The sequence below is a fragment of the Anastrepha ludens genome, chromosome 3 (assembly GCF_028408465.1).
Source record: "Anastrepha ludens isolate Willacy chromosome 3, idAnaLude1.1, whole genome shotgun sequence".
Classification (NCBI taxonomy): domain Eukaryota; kingdom Metazoa; phylum Arthropoda; class Insecta; order Diptera; family Tephritidae; genus Anastrepha; species Anastrepha ludens.
In genome coordinates, this window is record NC_071499.1 from 122,520,056 (window position 1) to 122,538,104 (window position 18,049).

Genomic DNA, 18,049 nt, shown 5'->3' on the forward strand with positions numbered 1-18,049 from the left:
TTATAATTTTCTCCTTTCTTTTGTCATCAATTTTGCATACATTTACTGTTTTCAGTGTTTAACTTTCGAATTGGTTTTTCTAATTATTTATTAACTCATGATTAGGTTCTACCGCCCATCACACTAACCAAAGTCATAAACCACTATTTGCTGCTCAAAAACCTAGTATACTTTCGGTATGCGTAAATTTCAGCAGCTTGTAAAGAAATTCTCACACTCCTTTGCGCAAAACACCAATAACTCTTCGTTTTATTTATTTAGATTAAAAAATTCCTATTGTGTTAGCAGAATGCCATTGCATTCCATTGCGCGCTAACAGATTTACACAGCAGCAGCAATCATAAATTTCTGCATTTGTTGCCACCGCAAACCATTGCATACTTTTGGCTATAAAGCCAGCATTACATTTGTTTATTGAAATTCCAGTTGACTTAGAAAAGCACTGCAGCGCAGGGGTACGAAACATTCGTTGAGTCAAATAAATTGTTGTGAGCACTTTTTCGCTTCATTTCGACGACGAAATTAATATAGTTAAAATTATACGATTAGATTAAAATTGCGTGATTTTGCTCAACAACTTTTATCCACTTCCAAGGGAGTTCCATTTATTAATTCCGCGAAAGGGAGAAGTGCTCGTTCGTATTGTTAAGTAGCTTCAGCGGTTAATTTTTAAAAGTGTCGCTTAGGACCTTTGTCACCTTATCACTGGGTGGCAGGTCTGTACCATCCTACGAATGTAATAGAACTCAGTGGAGTGAAGCTCTCTAATATTTCCAAGCATTGGTAAAGATGTCTGTTCCTGTTCCTGCTTATTCATTTCCTATTCGCCAGCTATAGCCGCTTCTGATCTTGGTCGTTTATCTAAGCTTGGAGGTCATCTGCGCTGGCTCACCACTACTTTACCACGACTTCTTACGGCGGTTTTTTTTTTTATGTGATACAGTTTTTACGCCAGTTACCATTCCCTTGCAAAATGGGTCAACTTCGTTGAGTTTCAGCAAAGCATAGTAGGTGTTAGTTTGACCCAAAAGGTTCTCTCGCGTTAGTTCGTATGGCTGACATCCATGCAACAAGTCAGGTTTCAAAAATATTTCTAGCTAATTTTCAATTTTTGGGTTTTTGAATACGTCAGCGCGTAAATCGCAATCCTAATCTTCGATTTTCATGATTTTAATGAAACTTTTGACTTTTGGCCCGCCATCTTATCGTTAATGCTCATACTGCTAGAAAGAACTCATTGGAACCACCGCGTTGGTATTGCATTTATATATATATAATTGATGCCTACACCCTTTTTGGGGATTTGGCCGAGCTCTTCCTCCTATTTGTGGCGTGCGTCTTGATGCAGCATTTAATACTGAATTTCTTGGCCGTCTTCTTCCACTTTTCTTCCTGGTCGTAGTGACATTAAGGAATGTATAAAATTTTCCCTATTTCCCCCCTATTTCGAAACGATGAACTCGCGACGAAGCACAAAATAGTCAGAAAACTTCTTTAAATCACACTACCACCACCTTTAAATCATTGCATAGTACATATGACCCTATGCCATGCGGACATATCTGAAATGGCTCACTGAGGGCTCACTAGCGGAAAATGGTCACAAGTTTTTACTTGCCTTCATACGAGTGCATATCCATTTACCAACACATTCGAGCAAGCGAATATTAAAGTGCAACATCGGCCAGCATAACAGCTCAGCAATAATGGCTCAGAGTGTCGCATAATGAAAACCGTAAATAGCAGAAAAGCGTGAATGGGTGTAAACGCGCGCTGAAGCATGCATTCTAAGTGCGCACAACTGCATTTATGTATAACAACAGGGCGATAGAGAAAATTCCGAAAAATATGCGTTCTTAGTTATTTTTTTTTTATTTTTTGTTTTTTGTTGGAGGAGCTGGTGTTGTTGATAATGGGCGGTCATTTGTGTGTGACGCAAATTGTGTCACATCTCCAAGGAATTTCCAGCTTTTGTTGCTGTGCGAGCACGCGATGGCATTAAATGAACTTTGACAACAACAAAAAACAACGTTTCTATTAGTTGTTGAAATATTTTTGGTATTCCTTTCTATTTATAGCTTTTTGCTCCAACTACCATTGCAATCATGCAGTGCAGGGCAGACAAATAATAAAAATAAATGTAGCGCCTTGGATACTGAGCGTTGAAAGGGGATATGAGAGGGTTAGAAAAAAAAAGGGTTAATAGTTGAGATGTTTGCTAAGTGTAAAATTATCAAAAACAAATTATGACAATAAAAACAACGTTGCAATTTAATGTTTCAATGGGAATGAAAGCAAAGGAAAATCTGAAAAAATTGGTTGTAATGGAAACTGTTTCTACACAGGATTTCAATAGCTACATTACATAATTTTCATGGTTTGTCACTTCAAAAATGTTAAAAATCATTTCTTGAGTTAGTTTGATCTTATCAGGTTGCAGGATAAGATCTCTGCGCAAGCGTTGCTGCAATGCGCACAGGATGGCTCGGAATGTATGTGTATGGAATTTGAATTATTCTGAACGGAAGCAATGGCGGCTGGCAGAGTTTTAGCACATCGTCCATTGCGTTTTTCTCTTATGCATTCAATAGTGATTTTATTGACATGAATTTATCTATAAGAGAATGTCCTGTGCAGGCCCCTACTAATGTCCTAAATTGCAGTCTACTCAATTTCATAATATTCTTAGATAGACGTCAATTTAGCCTTGGCGATGTTTGCCTCGCAATTTTACAGATATCCATTAATACTTCCTTGTTTGACTGAATTGATTAGTGCGTCCACAACAAGAAGCTTACAAGTTGCAAGAGGTACCCCATACACCCCCTCTTTTCAAACGTTACTTGTGCATAAATTCATGTTTTGACAATGCCAGACCTCCAAAAAAAAATTCTAGGGTGCACGTGTATTGAAATACAAAATTTCTATTTTAATACTTCAAGCTCTTATATCGACTGTGGGAATGTATTATGTAAAAATTACTTCGTGCAAACCCATCAACTTTGAGCTTCAATTTGAATAAGAAAATGTTTATAAAATTTTAAATATAAATTTATAAATTTATTTTTTATTATATTATTTTATAAAATTTTTTTATTGGAAAATTGAAAAATCTCATTCTGTAATTTTCTAGAAGCTTCCTATTGACATTTTTCAAGAACGCCTCTTGCGATTTAAAGAACTCCTATGTCATTTTACTCCATTCGGGGCAAGTGATTTTTATAGTGAGCGCCCAAGCTAAAAATGCCATGCAGTCTTTGTAGTTGTATCACGAATACATTGCCGTAGCCAGCTGCCTGCTTCAAGACAGACGCCTACAAGCAGTCAAATCTGCGCTATGCTATTCATCGAACTGGCTCCTCCAAAGTTCCCCTTCCAGCGTGAGCTTGTTAGCGTCCAAAGGAATCGGTTCTGAAATGTCGAGGATCAGCTTGGCTGCCAGTCCTGCACCAATCCTAGTTACGAACTCATGCCTGTATGTATCGTATCTTAACCAAATTTCTTCATTTACGCTGGCTAATCTCAATTTTAACTGTCTACCTCGGGTGAGGTGCCACCATTTGACACTCAGTTATGCGCAGCATGACTCTAAGGCAGCGATTTATGAATGTCTGAAGGTGTTTGTTTATTTCATAAAAATTCTTAGGTTTGTTTCCGTAGTTAGATGTTTGGAATAGCAAATAGGTTTGAGTGAGGCCAAGGATGCTCTGGTTTTAATTATTCTGTATTCAATGTCAACTGCAGTACCACCAACAGGAGCCATTTGGCTGCCTAAGCAGGTAAATTTGTTCACTTTTTCAATGGGTTGTTCGTGCAGCGTGACATTTATACGCAGTCCAACAAGTTTTGCATGCATACTATACATTATCGAGCTCGAATTGTATTTGCCCTCTTTGTTGCGATATCAATACTAACACTAACAGAATATCCGTAGACTGAAATCCACAAGCCGCACGTACCGGTCGACCCAAAAAACCATGTGGACGAAGCCTGTGTGGTGATTATCTGTTTCGCTCTTTGCGCTCTCCCTCTACGCGCTAGCGAATAATAATAATTGCCTTGCGTCAATTAATAGCTTCTTTTATATATTACTGACGCAGAGTTGACAGTTCACTTTCCAGTTCTTTCTCAAATGCCTTAGCAATAGAGAAACCTGAAGGTCAGAAAATATATTTTTCTGTTCCTTTCATAGCTGAAACACATTCAGATGCTTGACATTTGCTTTCAATCTTTCAATCGAAACTATAAAAAACTTTTCCTATTATTTGTTATGCTTCGAAGTTCTTTATCCAACCACAATCCGCCGCTCCTCTATGGCTTACACGCACAATATTATTATAACTTATTTTATTACACGAGTATTTTGTTACTGAAATAAATTTATCATCAAGCTAAAAATTCCCAATTTCCCTACTCCCACTTGCCACATACGAAGTTTAGTTTTTCTCTAGGCAAGCATTGGAAATGATGCTGAACTATGTGTATTTGGTGCGAAAAAATGCCAAATATCCCAAAGCGCATACAAATGGCAATGCAGCGCTGTGGTGCGTAAAAGTTCAAAGCGGATGAAAACGAGATGCGTAAAGGAAATAAGAAAATAGCGGAAAAGTGTAGCTGAGCTCCTTATGAAGTGCCTATAGCACACATGCAGCTGTCTACGATGAAAATGTTTTCAATTTTTGCCAATGTATTGACTTCACCAGCGCAAACAAGCTTAAAAAATAAGAAAAATTGATAAATAAATATAAATTGCTTGCTTGCTCATACTTTATAATACCTTTACTTTGCATAACTGTAGGCGCCGTGTACACCTGTGTAAAGGAAATAGTTCAAGAGAGTAAAAAAAGTAAAACAAACAGCACAGCAAACTTTTTGATCGATGAAATGCCAAATTCTGTTAGTAGTTCCTGCTTGTTGTTGATGTTGTTGTTTTTGCAGCTAAGTCTTTCCTTGCTAACTGTCATTGCCTGCTGCCACAAGCTTCTGAAGTTGTCAATTATTATTGCATTCTTTTTGCTTTTTTGAAGCATACTTTTCAGCTCCTTGCTGCAGCTGCAGCCAATCAGCACAACTTATAACTTTTACAGAAGATTTATTTATTTCCGCTTTACATGCATACGTGCATATTTGTACGTGTGTGTTATTTCTGTTGCTCCAGTGACACCTTGGCAGTTGCACAGTTTGTGAAATGGAAATGAAAAATGGCTGTTGCAAAGTAAAATACTTAGCGCACACGCATCACTCATACGCCACGTATGACGCTTGGCTTAAGTTTGTCATTTGGGTGCTGTGCGTTTTGAAATATGCATACTTGAGTAAATATATGTGTGTGCATGTGATTGTGTGCTTACCTGTGCAGCAAAGCAGTTTTACAGTTTTTTAAGACAAAAAAATACTTATTTTCTATTTTGGTGAAGTAAAAATTTCTGAGCGTTCTCTGCCTTCAGTTACCTTCGTGCAATGGTTCGGCTCTCATAAGGAGATTTAAAGGTGACATTACACTGCACGAAAAAGTTTGTGACAGTTTGGTGTTTGATGCAGCCACTTGTACGTTACGGCGTTTCAGAATTGAGGTAAAAAGCGAGAAAATTCGATATTTCCTTCAGTGCCACTACGGCCAAGGCGAAAAATTAACGCAGGCGGCCACACAAATTTGTGCTGTTCATGGACCCAATGCAGGGTCGAATGCAAGGCCAATGAGATGATTCTGATGATTTTATGCTGGTTATTGGAAAAATGGCGCGTCTCTCAGCTAACTCATAAAATGCTAAGAAGTTCTCACGCTTCCAAGAATTTTACTGGCATTCCCAGCGCAAACTTTCTACTGCATTCTACTCGCTTTTTGGTAGGACATACACTGTCACAGACCTATATATATCTACAATCCAGCAGTTGATGTCTTCTCTTCTATATGAAAAAAACTCCCAGCCCGTTTTTTGTTTCCCATTTTGGACCAAAAAATATGCAGTAATCAATATTCACAAAAACGTTGAGGAGTTCGAAAAACATTAAATTAAATTTATGTAATATATTACAAAGTTAAAAAAATTGTTCCCACATAATTTTTTAATAAAAATTTGTAGAACAAATATTTTTAATAAAAAATTAAGAGTTTTGTAACAAAAGCATGTCCTTTGGCTGAAATTCAGTTCAAAATTACAAAGAAGATATTACATCACTGCAACAGCGAAAAAAAGTAAAGAAAATACAAAAAATAATCTAAAAAAAAAATTTTATAAAGAATATCAAAAAAATTAAATTGAAATTCCATTAAAAAATTATTGGAAAAAATTAGACAATTTTAAGTAAATAAATGTTTAACAAAAAAGTTAAGGATTTGGAACAAAATCCAATTTGGTTTTAAGAAATCCAGTTAAAAAATCAGTATTAATTTGCTTAGAGTAAATAATTTTTACCAAAACCACACAGAGGTATATTGTGGTAAGTTGAAGGTTTTCATGAAATTAAAAAAAAAAAAAATTGTGTAAATGTTGAAACGTTGCGCTATATGGTTTTCGTTGTAGTATGAACCATCTTTTTATAACAAAAAAAAAATAGTAGTGTACTACTGTGGGCAAAAAGTAAGGTGAATTTATTTGTCAAACTTCGCTGGATTAAAATTTCGCTTTATTTATTTTTTTCATGAGTTGGCAGCACTGTTAATAACATCTGGGCCAACTTTCACGTGAATGTCATTATCAGTAATATATTTACGCTTGTGTTTACCAAACGAACAAGAGTGCATTTTTCGATTTTTACAATGCCTGATTTGATTGAGCAGAGAAGTGCCATCAAATTTTGTTTGCAGAATGAAATTTTGGCTGCGGAAACGTTTAGCATGTTGCAGAAGGCATTTGGGGATTCGACCATGTCGCAGAAAAATGTTTATAAGTGGTACAAAGACTTCAAAGACGTCAACATATGACTAATCTATACTAATATTATAAAGAGGAAAACTTTGTTTGTTTGTTTGTTTGTTTGTTTGTTTGTAACGAATAGGCTCAAAAACTACTGGACCGATTTTAAAAATTCTTTCACCATTCGAAAGCTACATCATCCACGAGTAACACGGATTACATTTTATTTTGGAAAAAAATAGGGTTCCGTAAGATATTTGGATTTTTCGGACACAAACTGAAAAAAATCATATATATAAAATAAAGTCAACTTTTTGTGTGTGTTCGCTAACCGGCCGCGTCTGCACCGAATTAAACCAAACTTACCCACATTGTTAAGAAGGTATTGAATATGGTTTCCGTATAGTTTGGATACCTATTGGTGGATAGGGCTCGAGATATAGGTCAAAACGTGGACCCGGGTAACCTTTCTGATGTGTATGTACAATATGGGTATCAAATTGAAGCTGTTGTTGAATGCTTTAGTACAGAGTATTTTTCATGCCGCCCCGTGACTAGGGTCTCGAGATAGAGACCAAAACGTGGACCCTAGAATGTGTTTGTACAATATGGATATCAAATTGAAGCTGTTGGCGAATGCTTTAGTACAGAGTATTTTTCATACCGGTCCGTGACTGGGGTCTCGAGATATAGGTCAAAACGTGGACCCGGGTAACCTTTGGTTGTGTATGTACAATATGGGTATCAAATGAAAGCTGTTGATAAGTTCTTTAATACGGGGTAATTTTCATACCTATTGATGACTAGGGTCTCAAAATATATGCCAAAACGTGGACCCGCCGTGTCTTTGAACCGAATTAAACCAAACTTACACACATTGTTAAGTAGGTAATGAAGATGATTTCCGTATAGTTTGAATACCTATTGGTAGATAGGGTCTCGAGATATAGGTCAAAACGTGGACCCGGGTAACCTTCGGACGTGTATGTACAATATGGGTATCAAATGGAAGCTGTTGGTGAATGCTTTAGTACAGAGTATTTTTCATGCCGCTCCGTGACTAGGGTCTCGAGATAGAGACCAAAACGTGGACCCTAGAATGTGTTTGTACAATATGGATATCAAATTGAAGCTGTTGGCGAATGCTTTAGTACAGAGTATTTTTCATACCGGTCCGTGACTGGGGTCTCGAGATATAGGTCAAAACGTGGACCCGGGTAACCTTTGGTTGTGTATGTACAATATGGGTATCAAATGAAAGCTGTTGATAAGTTCTTTAATACGGGGTAATTTTCATACCTATTGATGACTAGGGTCTGGAAATATATGCCAAAACGTGGACCCGCCGTGTCTTTGCACCGAATTAAACCAAACTTACACACATTGTTAAGTAAGTATTGAAAATGGGTTTCGTAAAGTTTGGTTGGAGCACTGGCAACGGGTACAGCGTTCTTTTGAACCAGCCATAATGTCGCTTACTTTTTTAACGCTTGGGGCGGAACTGAACTGTCAAATTGACAGTGTGAGTTACAATGGGTCAATATTTCTTTCTGATTTGGATGCCATAAGGAAAAAACGTAAGTGCAACATGTAAAAATTGTTTGTGAATTTTTTTGGAGTGGATTTTGGAACAGTGAATAATTTCTTACGAAATTTGAGAATTTAATGTGAAATCCGAATGAAATTATGTGTTCGTGAAAAAAAAATTTTTTTCGTTGTTTTTTTTTGAAAAATATAAATGGATAATGGTTAAAAAAGCTCCAATGCTTAATAAAACATATAAATTGAAACGAAAAATTCATGGATGATCAGGAAAAAAGACGATTGTTTATTCATATGCGTTGATTTGAAATTTAAAAACAATCTTCTTTTTTCCTGATCTTCAATTTATATTTTATATTTACTCAAAAACAAATAGAAAAACAAAAAATATTGTTTATGCCAAAGCGCTTGAATAAAGAATAAAGAAATAAGTAATACGAAAATCATATATTTTCTGTTCTAAACCATATCTATTCTATTTTAGTGTGCCCAGCGAAGGGGGCCGGGTTTGCTAGTACGTCAATAAAGTGAAGGAGTTAGTGCTCCAAAATCATCGGTTGACTGTTAAAGACCTTAATGATATGATCGGAATATCAGAAGGATTTGTGAAAACCATTTTGAAAGACCATTTGGGCCTACGAAAAGTCAAATCTCGTTTGGTACCGAAAACTCTCAATTTCTTGGAAAAAAGTCGTCGCGTTGATGTGTGTGCAACAATACTTGCAGACTACCAGGACAAGCTCAAATGCATCATTACGGGAGATGAGACTTGGATTTATGCTTACCACCCTGAAACAACCGACCAATCAAGCGAATATCGTGTTAAAGGCGAGGCCAGACCGAAAAGAGCACGCCAAAGTCGTTCAAAAATAAAGGTCATGATGACAGTTTTTTTCGATTTTCGTGGTGTGGTGCACTATGAATTCCTTCCACCTGGCCAAACTGTTAATAAAGAATATTATTTGAGCGTTATGCGTCGTTTACGTGAAGCAATTCGTCTAAAAATACCAGAATTATGGGCCAACAACTCTTGGTTTTTGCATCACGATAATGCACCGTCTCACACTGCACTCGTTCTTCGTGACCATTTCGCCAAAAGTTCCACGCATATCGTTCCGCAACCACCGTATTCGCCTGATTTGGCTCCGTGTGACTTCTGGCTATTCCCAAAACTCAAGAGACCACTCCGCGGAACGCGTTTCGAGTCGATTGAGGAGATAAAAGCTGAATCGAAGAAGGTGCTGATGGCTATACCGGAAATGGACTATTTGGCAAATCGTTGGCATAAGTGTATTTCATCGAGAGGGGATCATTTTGAAGGGGATGAAATTGATTTACAAGAATAAATAAAGATTTTTAATTTTACAACCAAATTCACCTTACTTTTTGCCCACAGTAGTATTTATTACTTTTCATTAGGTTGTACTTATAAGTGTACGAGAAGAAACCGGAGGGTATGAAAAGCGGTTAGGGCAAGTATACAAATTATTGTTAGATGTAAAGTGCAGTAAATGAATAAATTCTGTTTTCTTTTAAAAATTCAAAAAACTAAAAAATTAAAAAAAATATAAGAATTATAAAAAAAGACACTACTTTTCAATATTTGTTGCTTCATCAAAAAGAGGAAAATCTTCAATTTCAACTCATTAGTAGCTTACATCTAAATCGATATAAAAATATGTACTACTATTTGCGAGTGCGCGATCGAATGGTCTCGATGATCACACAAATATGTATTTTCGTTAATTTTCATTTATTTTTTAAGCACAAACCAGTAGCCCGTTTATAAGAAATAAAAGAGGTATCTGATATTGAAATAAAAATAAAAATACAGCCTCATGGCTCACCCTTCATATTACTAACTCAATCCGTGTGCGGCAAATTGGAAGAAAGTCTTTTGAGCGCTTGTAAGCACTTGTGCGTGTGGGTGTGTCTGCCTATAGATGTAATTGTGCACAATTCAGAACATCGAATGTTGTAGACGCATACAAATTCTTTTGGGCTTAGACATATTCAAATGAGCTTTGGAATTTATGGCTGAAATGAAATGGAAATTCGCTGACACTGACGATTGCAGTTATTGGTGAATAATTTATAACTTTTATTTCATTTTACTTATTTGTTATTTCCATATGGATATCCTACAGATGTACGCCGTATGAAAATTTCACACTTCATTGCGCATGCGCCCGGGCGAGTACACTTCAATGCATTTGTAGGTTTATTAAATTGATGTGAGCAGTTTCAGAAGGCACGAATTGTGAGAAAAAAGATTAAAATAATCAATATTAAAGTGATTGAGGTTAATGGGCGAAGCTTAGAAAGCTTTCACTACTTCACTCAAAAGCTCATATTTTCGCTCTATCAATGCACTTTTCTTTGTTTTGAATGATTTTGTTGAAATTTTATCCACCTCATTTTGAAATTGCAACAAATTTGGTTTGTGCTGAAAAACCAATATATCAGATGTGCATAAAAATAATTAGTCTTGTGTGTAAACAAGCATAAGCCTCACTCAATCCAATTCAATGAAATGGCATTTACTGTAGCTTTATGAAAGCTCATTAAGTGCCAACTTTGCATTAGGGCTTCAGTAATACATTTTTTTTTTGTTTTTTTTTTGTAGTTTAAAGTCCGCATATGGCGAAGTAAAGTGAATCTAAATCCATTTTGTAAATCAAGTAAAACTTTCGGCATTGTAGACTCAATTGTACAAGTCTGAAGTTGGATTAGATTAGCCAAGTTGCTTGTTTAATACGAGGCACTCGTTTGCCCTAAGGGTCATTGTGATACCTGCAACTAGCTCCCTAGGTAAGTTGCTTAAATCACCTGGATCTTTTTAAGAAGCCAACGAGTCCTTTCAGTGGGAGATTTTGCAAATTTCCCAGGTCTTCAAAAATATAATCGCCAAGATATTTGTTGTACCAACTCAATTTCTTCTTCAACCCCACAACTCCTGCAGAAGACATTATGAGGCACACCCATTGTACTGTCTAGGGTGCCAATAGCGCAGTGACCCCTTATAACAACTGTAAGGACTCTGGTAGTTGGGTGGTGTTGTGTTGTTGGATAAACGAGAGCGACCTCTGTACAAGTCTTACTCTACGAGAAATTACTTACTGGATTAACTTAGATCGAGGGCTCTCGATAAAACTTCTAAGGCTGGGGATAAAACTTCTCTCTGGGATATTATCCCTCGGGTATCCTCAACGGTGACACTTGGGATTGCTTGAAGTCCTTTCTGCAAACGCTGTCTAGAGGATGAGATGGAATTAGCGTGCCACCTTTTCCTCAGCTGCTCTGCTCCCGTCGGGCAAATATTAAACATCTGGGCTCTCACTTTTTTGTTGCTCCTGCGGATATTGCGGGTTTGAATATCACACGCTCGGTAGCTTGAAGCGTTTAATACGAACCTAATTAGCCACTGCAGGTGGCAGGTGAAAAAATATTAAGAAAAACAGAATAAAATAAAAAATGAAAAATAAAAATTTTAAAGTACAATAAAGAAAAATTAATAAAAATGGAAAAAAATAAAAAACGAAAATTTAAAATTAAGAAAAATAAAACAAAAAAAATGAGAAAAAAATTAAGTAAAAAAACAAAACAAAAAACATTTAAAAATGCAATAAAAAAAAAGAATGAAAAATTAAAATTTAAAACAAATAAAGCTAAAAAAACATTTTCAAAAATTTTTTAAACTACAGCCAAAATTAGGCAGAATAAAAAAGCTCAAAAAAATATTCTAAAAAAACTAAAAAAATTTAACAAAATATTAGAATTAAAAAAACATAAAACCCGAGGTAAGAAAAAAAATTATATATAATTAAAAAAGCTTAAGTCCAAAAGTAAGAAAAATAAAAAAAATATTAAAAAAAAACTTCAAAAAACTTTAAAAATTTCAAAAAAAATAATAAATTTAAGAAAAATTTAAAAACAAGTAAAAAAAAAATTTAAATTTAAAAAGCTTAGTCGCAAAAGTAAGAAAAATAAACAAAATAAAAAAAAAAAAATTTGAAAAGGATTAAAGAAAATTTCAAAAATATTGAGAAAGTAAAAACTAGGAAAAACATAAATCCAAAAATTAAAAAGGCAAATCGTTAAAAACATTAAAAAAAACTACAATATAATAATATATAATAGCACATACATAAAAATAGCTATACAATAGGGCTCGATAGTGCCATCGATGATTTGATAACTGTAATAAATAGAGCGCAAGTACTCCTGGTATCTTTGTACTTTGACAAATATTTATTTATTTAAATTTTTTGATATGTTTACGTTTTCTTTTTGGTAACTTTCAATATTTTATAATTTAATTTGCAAGTCCCTCTTCCTTTTTCCATTTGTTTGGTGGCTTCTGTTTCAAGCCCGCTCCAAGTGAGGTGGCATATTTTCACAACGGATGAAGTTTGATTCTTTGTCCAAGACGGCTTCCTCGCATGGGCAGCCATTTATCCTATCCTACTTAACAGTATAACCAGTTAAGCTCTTTTACACCTGAAAATTTTTGAAAAAGTTGTGGGGGCCGTTATAAGAAAAACCAGCTGCACTGTTTTTGTCTCATTGTGCGTGACCCAAATTTCACGCATTGATGTGTCAGCTGTATAATAAAAGGATTTCTAATATGTGCATACACGTGTATTGTATGTGTGTGTATACACATACATGCATATAATTTTTTTGTATTTGTTTTTGGTATTTTCTTTATGGTGAAAAATATCAAGGCATGTGAAGCAGCCGTATCGCATTTGCATAATCAAAATGAATCAAAGAAATTGGGGGCTTAGGAAATAGAAAATTCCTAGAAGAGCAGTCATGAAAAAATAATGATAAAATAAAGTGGGATATTTATTAATAAATAAATGTAAATTCACCAGCTATGGTAGCTGTCGGTTTGCGGAAATCTCAAAAAATGCGAAAATTGCAAAAATCATGAAAGTCACACATCACACATACGTTGAGAAGCGACTTCTTTCATTTTTTTGCTGCGCGAAAAAAAAATTTCTTTTCACTCACTCTGTAAGCTATAATACATATACAAAAAATTATTATTGTATGTTAATATAAAAAAAGTTACAATGCAATTTTAATGCTGTGGTGCGGTTGAAACTTATTTATGTGATATGTATGTATGTATTACCTACAGTAGCATACACTTTAAACTGTTATTTTTATGTATTTTTTATTTCATTGCATAAATCCATAATTAAATCACTTTCACTGCGCTGGTCTCACTTAAGCTGCTTACAAAGCTTTTAGCTCTTCAATTAGCAACAAGAAGTTTAATCCTTAAAATCATCCAACACCCACAACACACACCCAGGCTTAGGCTCTTAACATCCATCAGCAGTCAAATTCTACCACACACACATTCAAGTATTTTGTATACCATCACGAATTTGCTTATGAAAGTTGCATTCGTTTGCTCTTCTCAACTCTGCACAAGTTTTTTGTTTTTTTACACTACTTAAGTCTATTTTCATAATAAATTAGCATACAAGCGGCGCGCTACAGTTTGCAAAATAATTTGAAATTAATAACTAAAAAAAAAAATAAGACAAAAGAGCTCAAAAAGCTTGGCGGTCATTGAATATGTAAAGATTTTGTGTGGGCAACAAGAGCTTTGCAAATAAGTAGGCTAATATGTAACATATTTTCGGGCGCTTTTTGTTATTTAAAAGTATTCACTTTTCATTTAATGAGTTCATGGTGATGAACAAGTAAATTATGAAATGTTGAATATTGTAAATGAGATAGATTCAAGGGGGCCTTTCGATCTTTGGTACAGCTCAAAGCTCATTGAAGCGCTTTGAAAGTTCTGGGGCTTTGTACGAAGGTCCTTTTTCTTGAAAACACTTTTTTTTAATAAAATGTGCATCAAAATTGCAAATTTTATATAATTTATACGAACATTTATCCAGTTAAAACTGAAATTACATGTCTCAGTGATTATCTCTAAGTAGAGCTTATCAGATCTTCCTTAGGCTTGTAACTTATCAGAGTGCACTTCCTTTCTCAAGATTATTGAAATTTTTGAATAAGCAAAACATGAGTGTAAACCCGAATGGAAACCAGTCTCCAAGTGGCACTCACAATTTTGGGGAGAATCCACCTGCTTCGGCAGCATGCACATCGGTTTTGAAGGTGTAAAATTCATGCTCTAACGGAAATAGATCAGTTATTCCTCACGTAGGGTGATGCTCAGTTGAGAAAGAAAAAATCGCATTTCAGATGGGCACATACATATGTTCACAGATACCCAATGCCTTCATGCGAGTGGATTTCATAAGAGCACTGAATCTGCATGGAGTATTGTGAAGGGAAGCGTAAAGAAAAATACATGAATGACGAAGTTCGTACTTCACATCTAGCAGCCGCGGATGAATATCAAAGTCCGAGTGTAGACCCATTTAAGTTTCTCCACATTTTTCTGGTGAGACTTTTTTGACTTTGGACGTGAATTTAACATATTTTTGTTATAGCCAAGGACATGAGTTTCCAGCTTTCTAAAATTTAATTTTCTATCGATTTATGGATGTAACCTTTTAAAAAGAATCCACAAAAAAGAGGAAATAAAGGCCAGATCCGAGTACTTAACCGAAGATTTTAGAAAAGGTTTCCAACGTAGGGTTAAACGTAACTTAGAGTCATCAGAAACGCTCTTTATAGGGAGGTCACCGATCATATCTTGTGTATGTCTTCAAAAAATTAACCCAAACTTTCTCAACGTCAGTAAAGTTGAGCCAACTCGAAGGCTGAAAGTCTGGCTAAGACTATTGGTGCTGCCACTCTGTAATCTTTTTTACAATACCATATTTGTCTTTGCTAATAAGTAACGCAGAATTCCCTTCTTTCATTAAAAAGGAGCGTTCTGATTTTTTTTTTTTGAAAATTAACAGAAGCTCCAGCAAACTTCATCCAAGTGGAACCGATAGGAGATTTTGCTTACATTATTGTCTTCCATTTTATTTCGAAAATACCTTAGCTAAGTCTTACGTTCCTTTGTTAACAAGAAGCACTGGTCATCTTAAGTGCTTGTCTTCCTCAGCTTGACTCGGCATGCTGCCATTTAAGTTGAGTCAGCTGATGATCCCTGATAGTCCTTCCCTGACTTTGGAAGAGTTTCACTCTGAGACCGTTTTTTGCAACACTGCCTTCCATCTAACGCGCCTCTAGGAAATACATAAAAATTTCGGTCACTATTTTAGTTTATTGATAAAAGCTCTCAGGTAACATTTAGGTGCCACAATATTCTTCTTCTTCAGCTTCTCTGTCGCTACTAACCACCGCGTTGCATATGTGTGGGCCTTTCACTTTTCAACTGCCTCCACATCTAGTCGATGCCCTTTTTTCACGTCATATAACTTCGTATCCACTATGCATAATGCACATTTAAATTAAATTTCCGGCCATGCTGCCACCACTAATAGCAGCATATGGTCCTTCCGGTGTTGAAGGCACTTTGTCATTGGCACCGGCGTCGTCAACTTTTTTGCTATACTCTCTGGGGCCCATACCGTTTGGTTGAAAATGTAGAATTTTTTCACTCTCATTATTATTTTGAATTTCCCCATATATATATATTATTTTTTTTTGTTGCAATATTTTTGCAACAAATTTTCCTGCTTTCGCGCCAACCACCAAAGCTACTCCATCCGTGCGCTATTAATCAGCCAGCCCGGTGGAGCGCTGAAATTGTATTTCCTGTTTATGATTTTTGCGAAGGTGTTTTTTGTTTTTGTGTTTTGTTGTTGCCTTGTTTTTACATTCATTCGTTGGCTAATTTTTCGTATTTTATTTGCCTTTTAGCTTATTTTACTTTCACTTGCTTACCTATGCCAATAATCGACGCACACAAAAACTGCTACAACTCATTCACTCTCTTACTCTGATTTTCGCCCTTTGCAGGTCTTTCCAAGCGTCCGATGGGTCCGCCGCATCGCAAAAGCAGTCTACCAAAGCATCAGGAGGTGAAGAAGCGTTTTCTGGAAATTTGTGATACGAACTTCTCGGATGAGGTGAAAGCTGCACTACGCTTGCCCGCCTTCGATTCGTATGAATGGGGTGATGCCGATGTTATACACCTAATGCAAACGATGTTCCTCGAATTGGGCTTCATAGATAAATTCAATATACCGATTGAGACGTTACGCGAATGGCTGTATGAGGTCTACAAGCATTACAATGAGGTGCCGTTTCACAATTTCCGGCATTGCTTCTGTGTGGCGCAAATGGTGAGTGACAAGTAGTTTGGGGGTGTGGATGGGATTGGATTCAAATGCGAGATATGTCGGTTAGTTAGTAAACAAATTACTTAAGTAAATATGCTTTGATACTTACTTTTATGTGGAGGGTAGTAAGAAAAATAAAAAGTGGCCACTTTCTAAATCAAATAACAGAATTTAAAATGCCATTTTTCTACTATTACAGTAAATGTTCGCTAAGCAATATTTCATAAACATTTAAGACTACAGATTTTATATAGCAATCTTGCGTACACAGTTTATCATTTTCTCACCAATTAAATTTTTTAAAGGACTCTAAAGGAATTTTTAAAGGAAAAAAATTTCTAAAAATTGTCTTAAATATTTATACTCATTCTGTGATATCAATATTGACATCAAATGAAAGCGGATATAGTCAGGTATTGAAAACAAATCTTGTTTAACTTTCACTAGTACAAATATGGTGCGAAAGTTTCTCAATAAATTATTATGAAAAAATACAAATATATTCAAGGTATATAGTAACGAGCAGAACTGGCTAAATGTTTGGCACATTCACGGATTTTTGTTTGCTGTTGGGCCATTTTTCGGCCATAATTCGACCACCTGTAAGCACTAATTTTGCATGACTCACTGGAGGAGTCATCTCGAGAATAACTTTAGTAATGTTGGATTCCAATGCCTCAATAGAAGCTGATTTAACCACAGAGTATTAACACTCTACGTGCCTCCTGCAAATAAATGGCCAAAGGTATGACAAGTCGCGGCGCCTAGTTGAAACCAAATGTTGTGGAGATCATGAGCCTCAATTTACGGTATCAAAAAGTCATTTATTATGGCGCCTTAACGTTCGCCATTCACTGCTCCATAGGCGCCAGCCCCGTCTTTGAAGAAATATTGGACGATGATTCCTTGATTCCTGCAGCCCATAGGACGCCCCAAACGATAGTTTTCAGTGGATGTATAGACTCTTCTTAGATGTCTTCACATTGCTCAAATAAGTCAAAACTGGGCCTCATCGCTTATCATCATAAGTTGGCCTGAGCGCACGATGAACACTTTTCACAGAGCTTCGATTTTCGTAATAAAATTGTATGATTTGTGAACGCTTTTGAGGCGTAAGTCTTTCTATGCTGAAATGGCAATGAATACTGAAAATACTTTCGTATTTAATTTGACAGTAGTCGCGCGTGATTTGTCAAATAAACCCGATTAAAAAAAGTGCCTCCTATCTAATCACCATTTATTAAGAAATAAAACGTATCTATTGAAGTTTACAAAATATTTAAAAATAAAAAAGGTATTAAAAATAAAGATATTTAAAATAACAAAAAACTCTATTTAGCTAATTTTTCTCGGCGATAACTTTTATTTCATTAAACTTAATATGAATATTTTTTCCAGCCTTAATGACGCTATTTG

The 18,049-nt window shown here is 35.6% G+C and overlaps 1 protein-coding gene across 1 annotated transcript in view; it reads left to right on the plus strand.

The window, feature by feature from the left end:
- Positions 1-18,049, plus strand: part of LOC128858971 (high affinity cGMP-specific 3',5'-cyclic phosphodiesterase 9A) — a 293,177-nt gene that overhangs the window by 194,502 nt on the left and 80,626 nt on the right. The window contains exon 6 of the mRNA XM_054095601.1: positions 16,311-16,636. Within this exon, the coding sequence (XP_053951576.1) occupies positions 16,311-16,636 (326 nt within the window). The remainder of the gene's footprint in view (positions 1-16,310; positions 16,637-18,049) is intronic.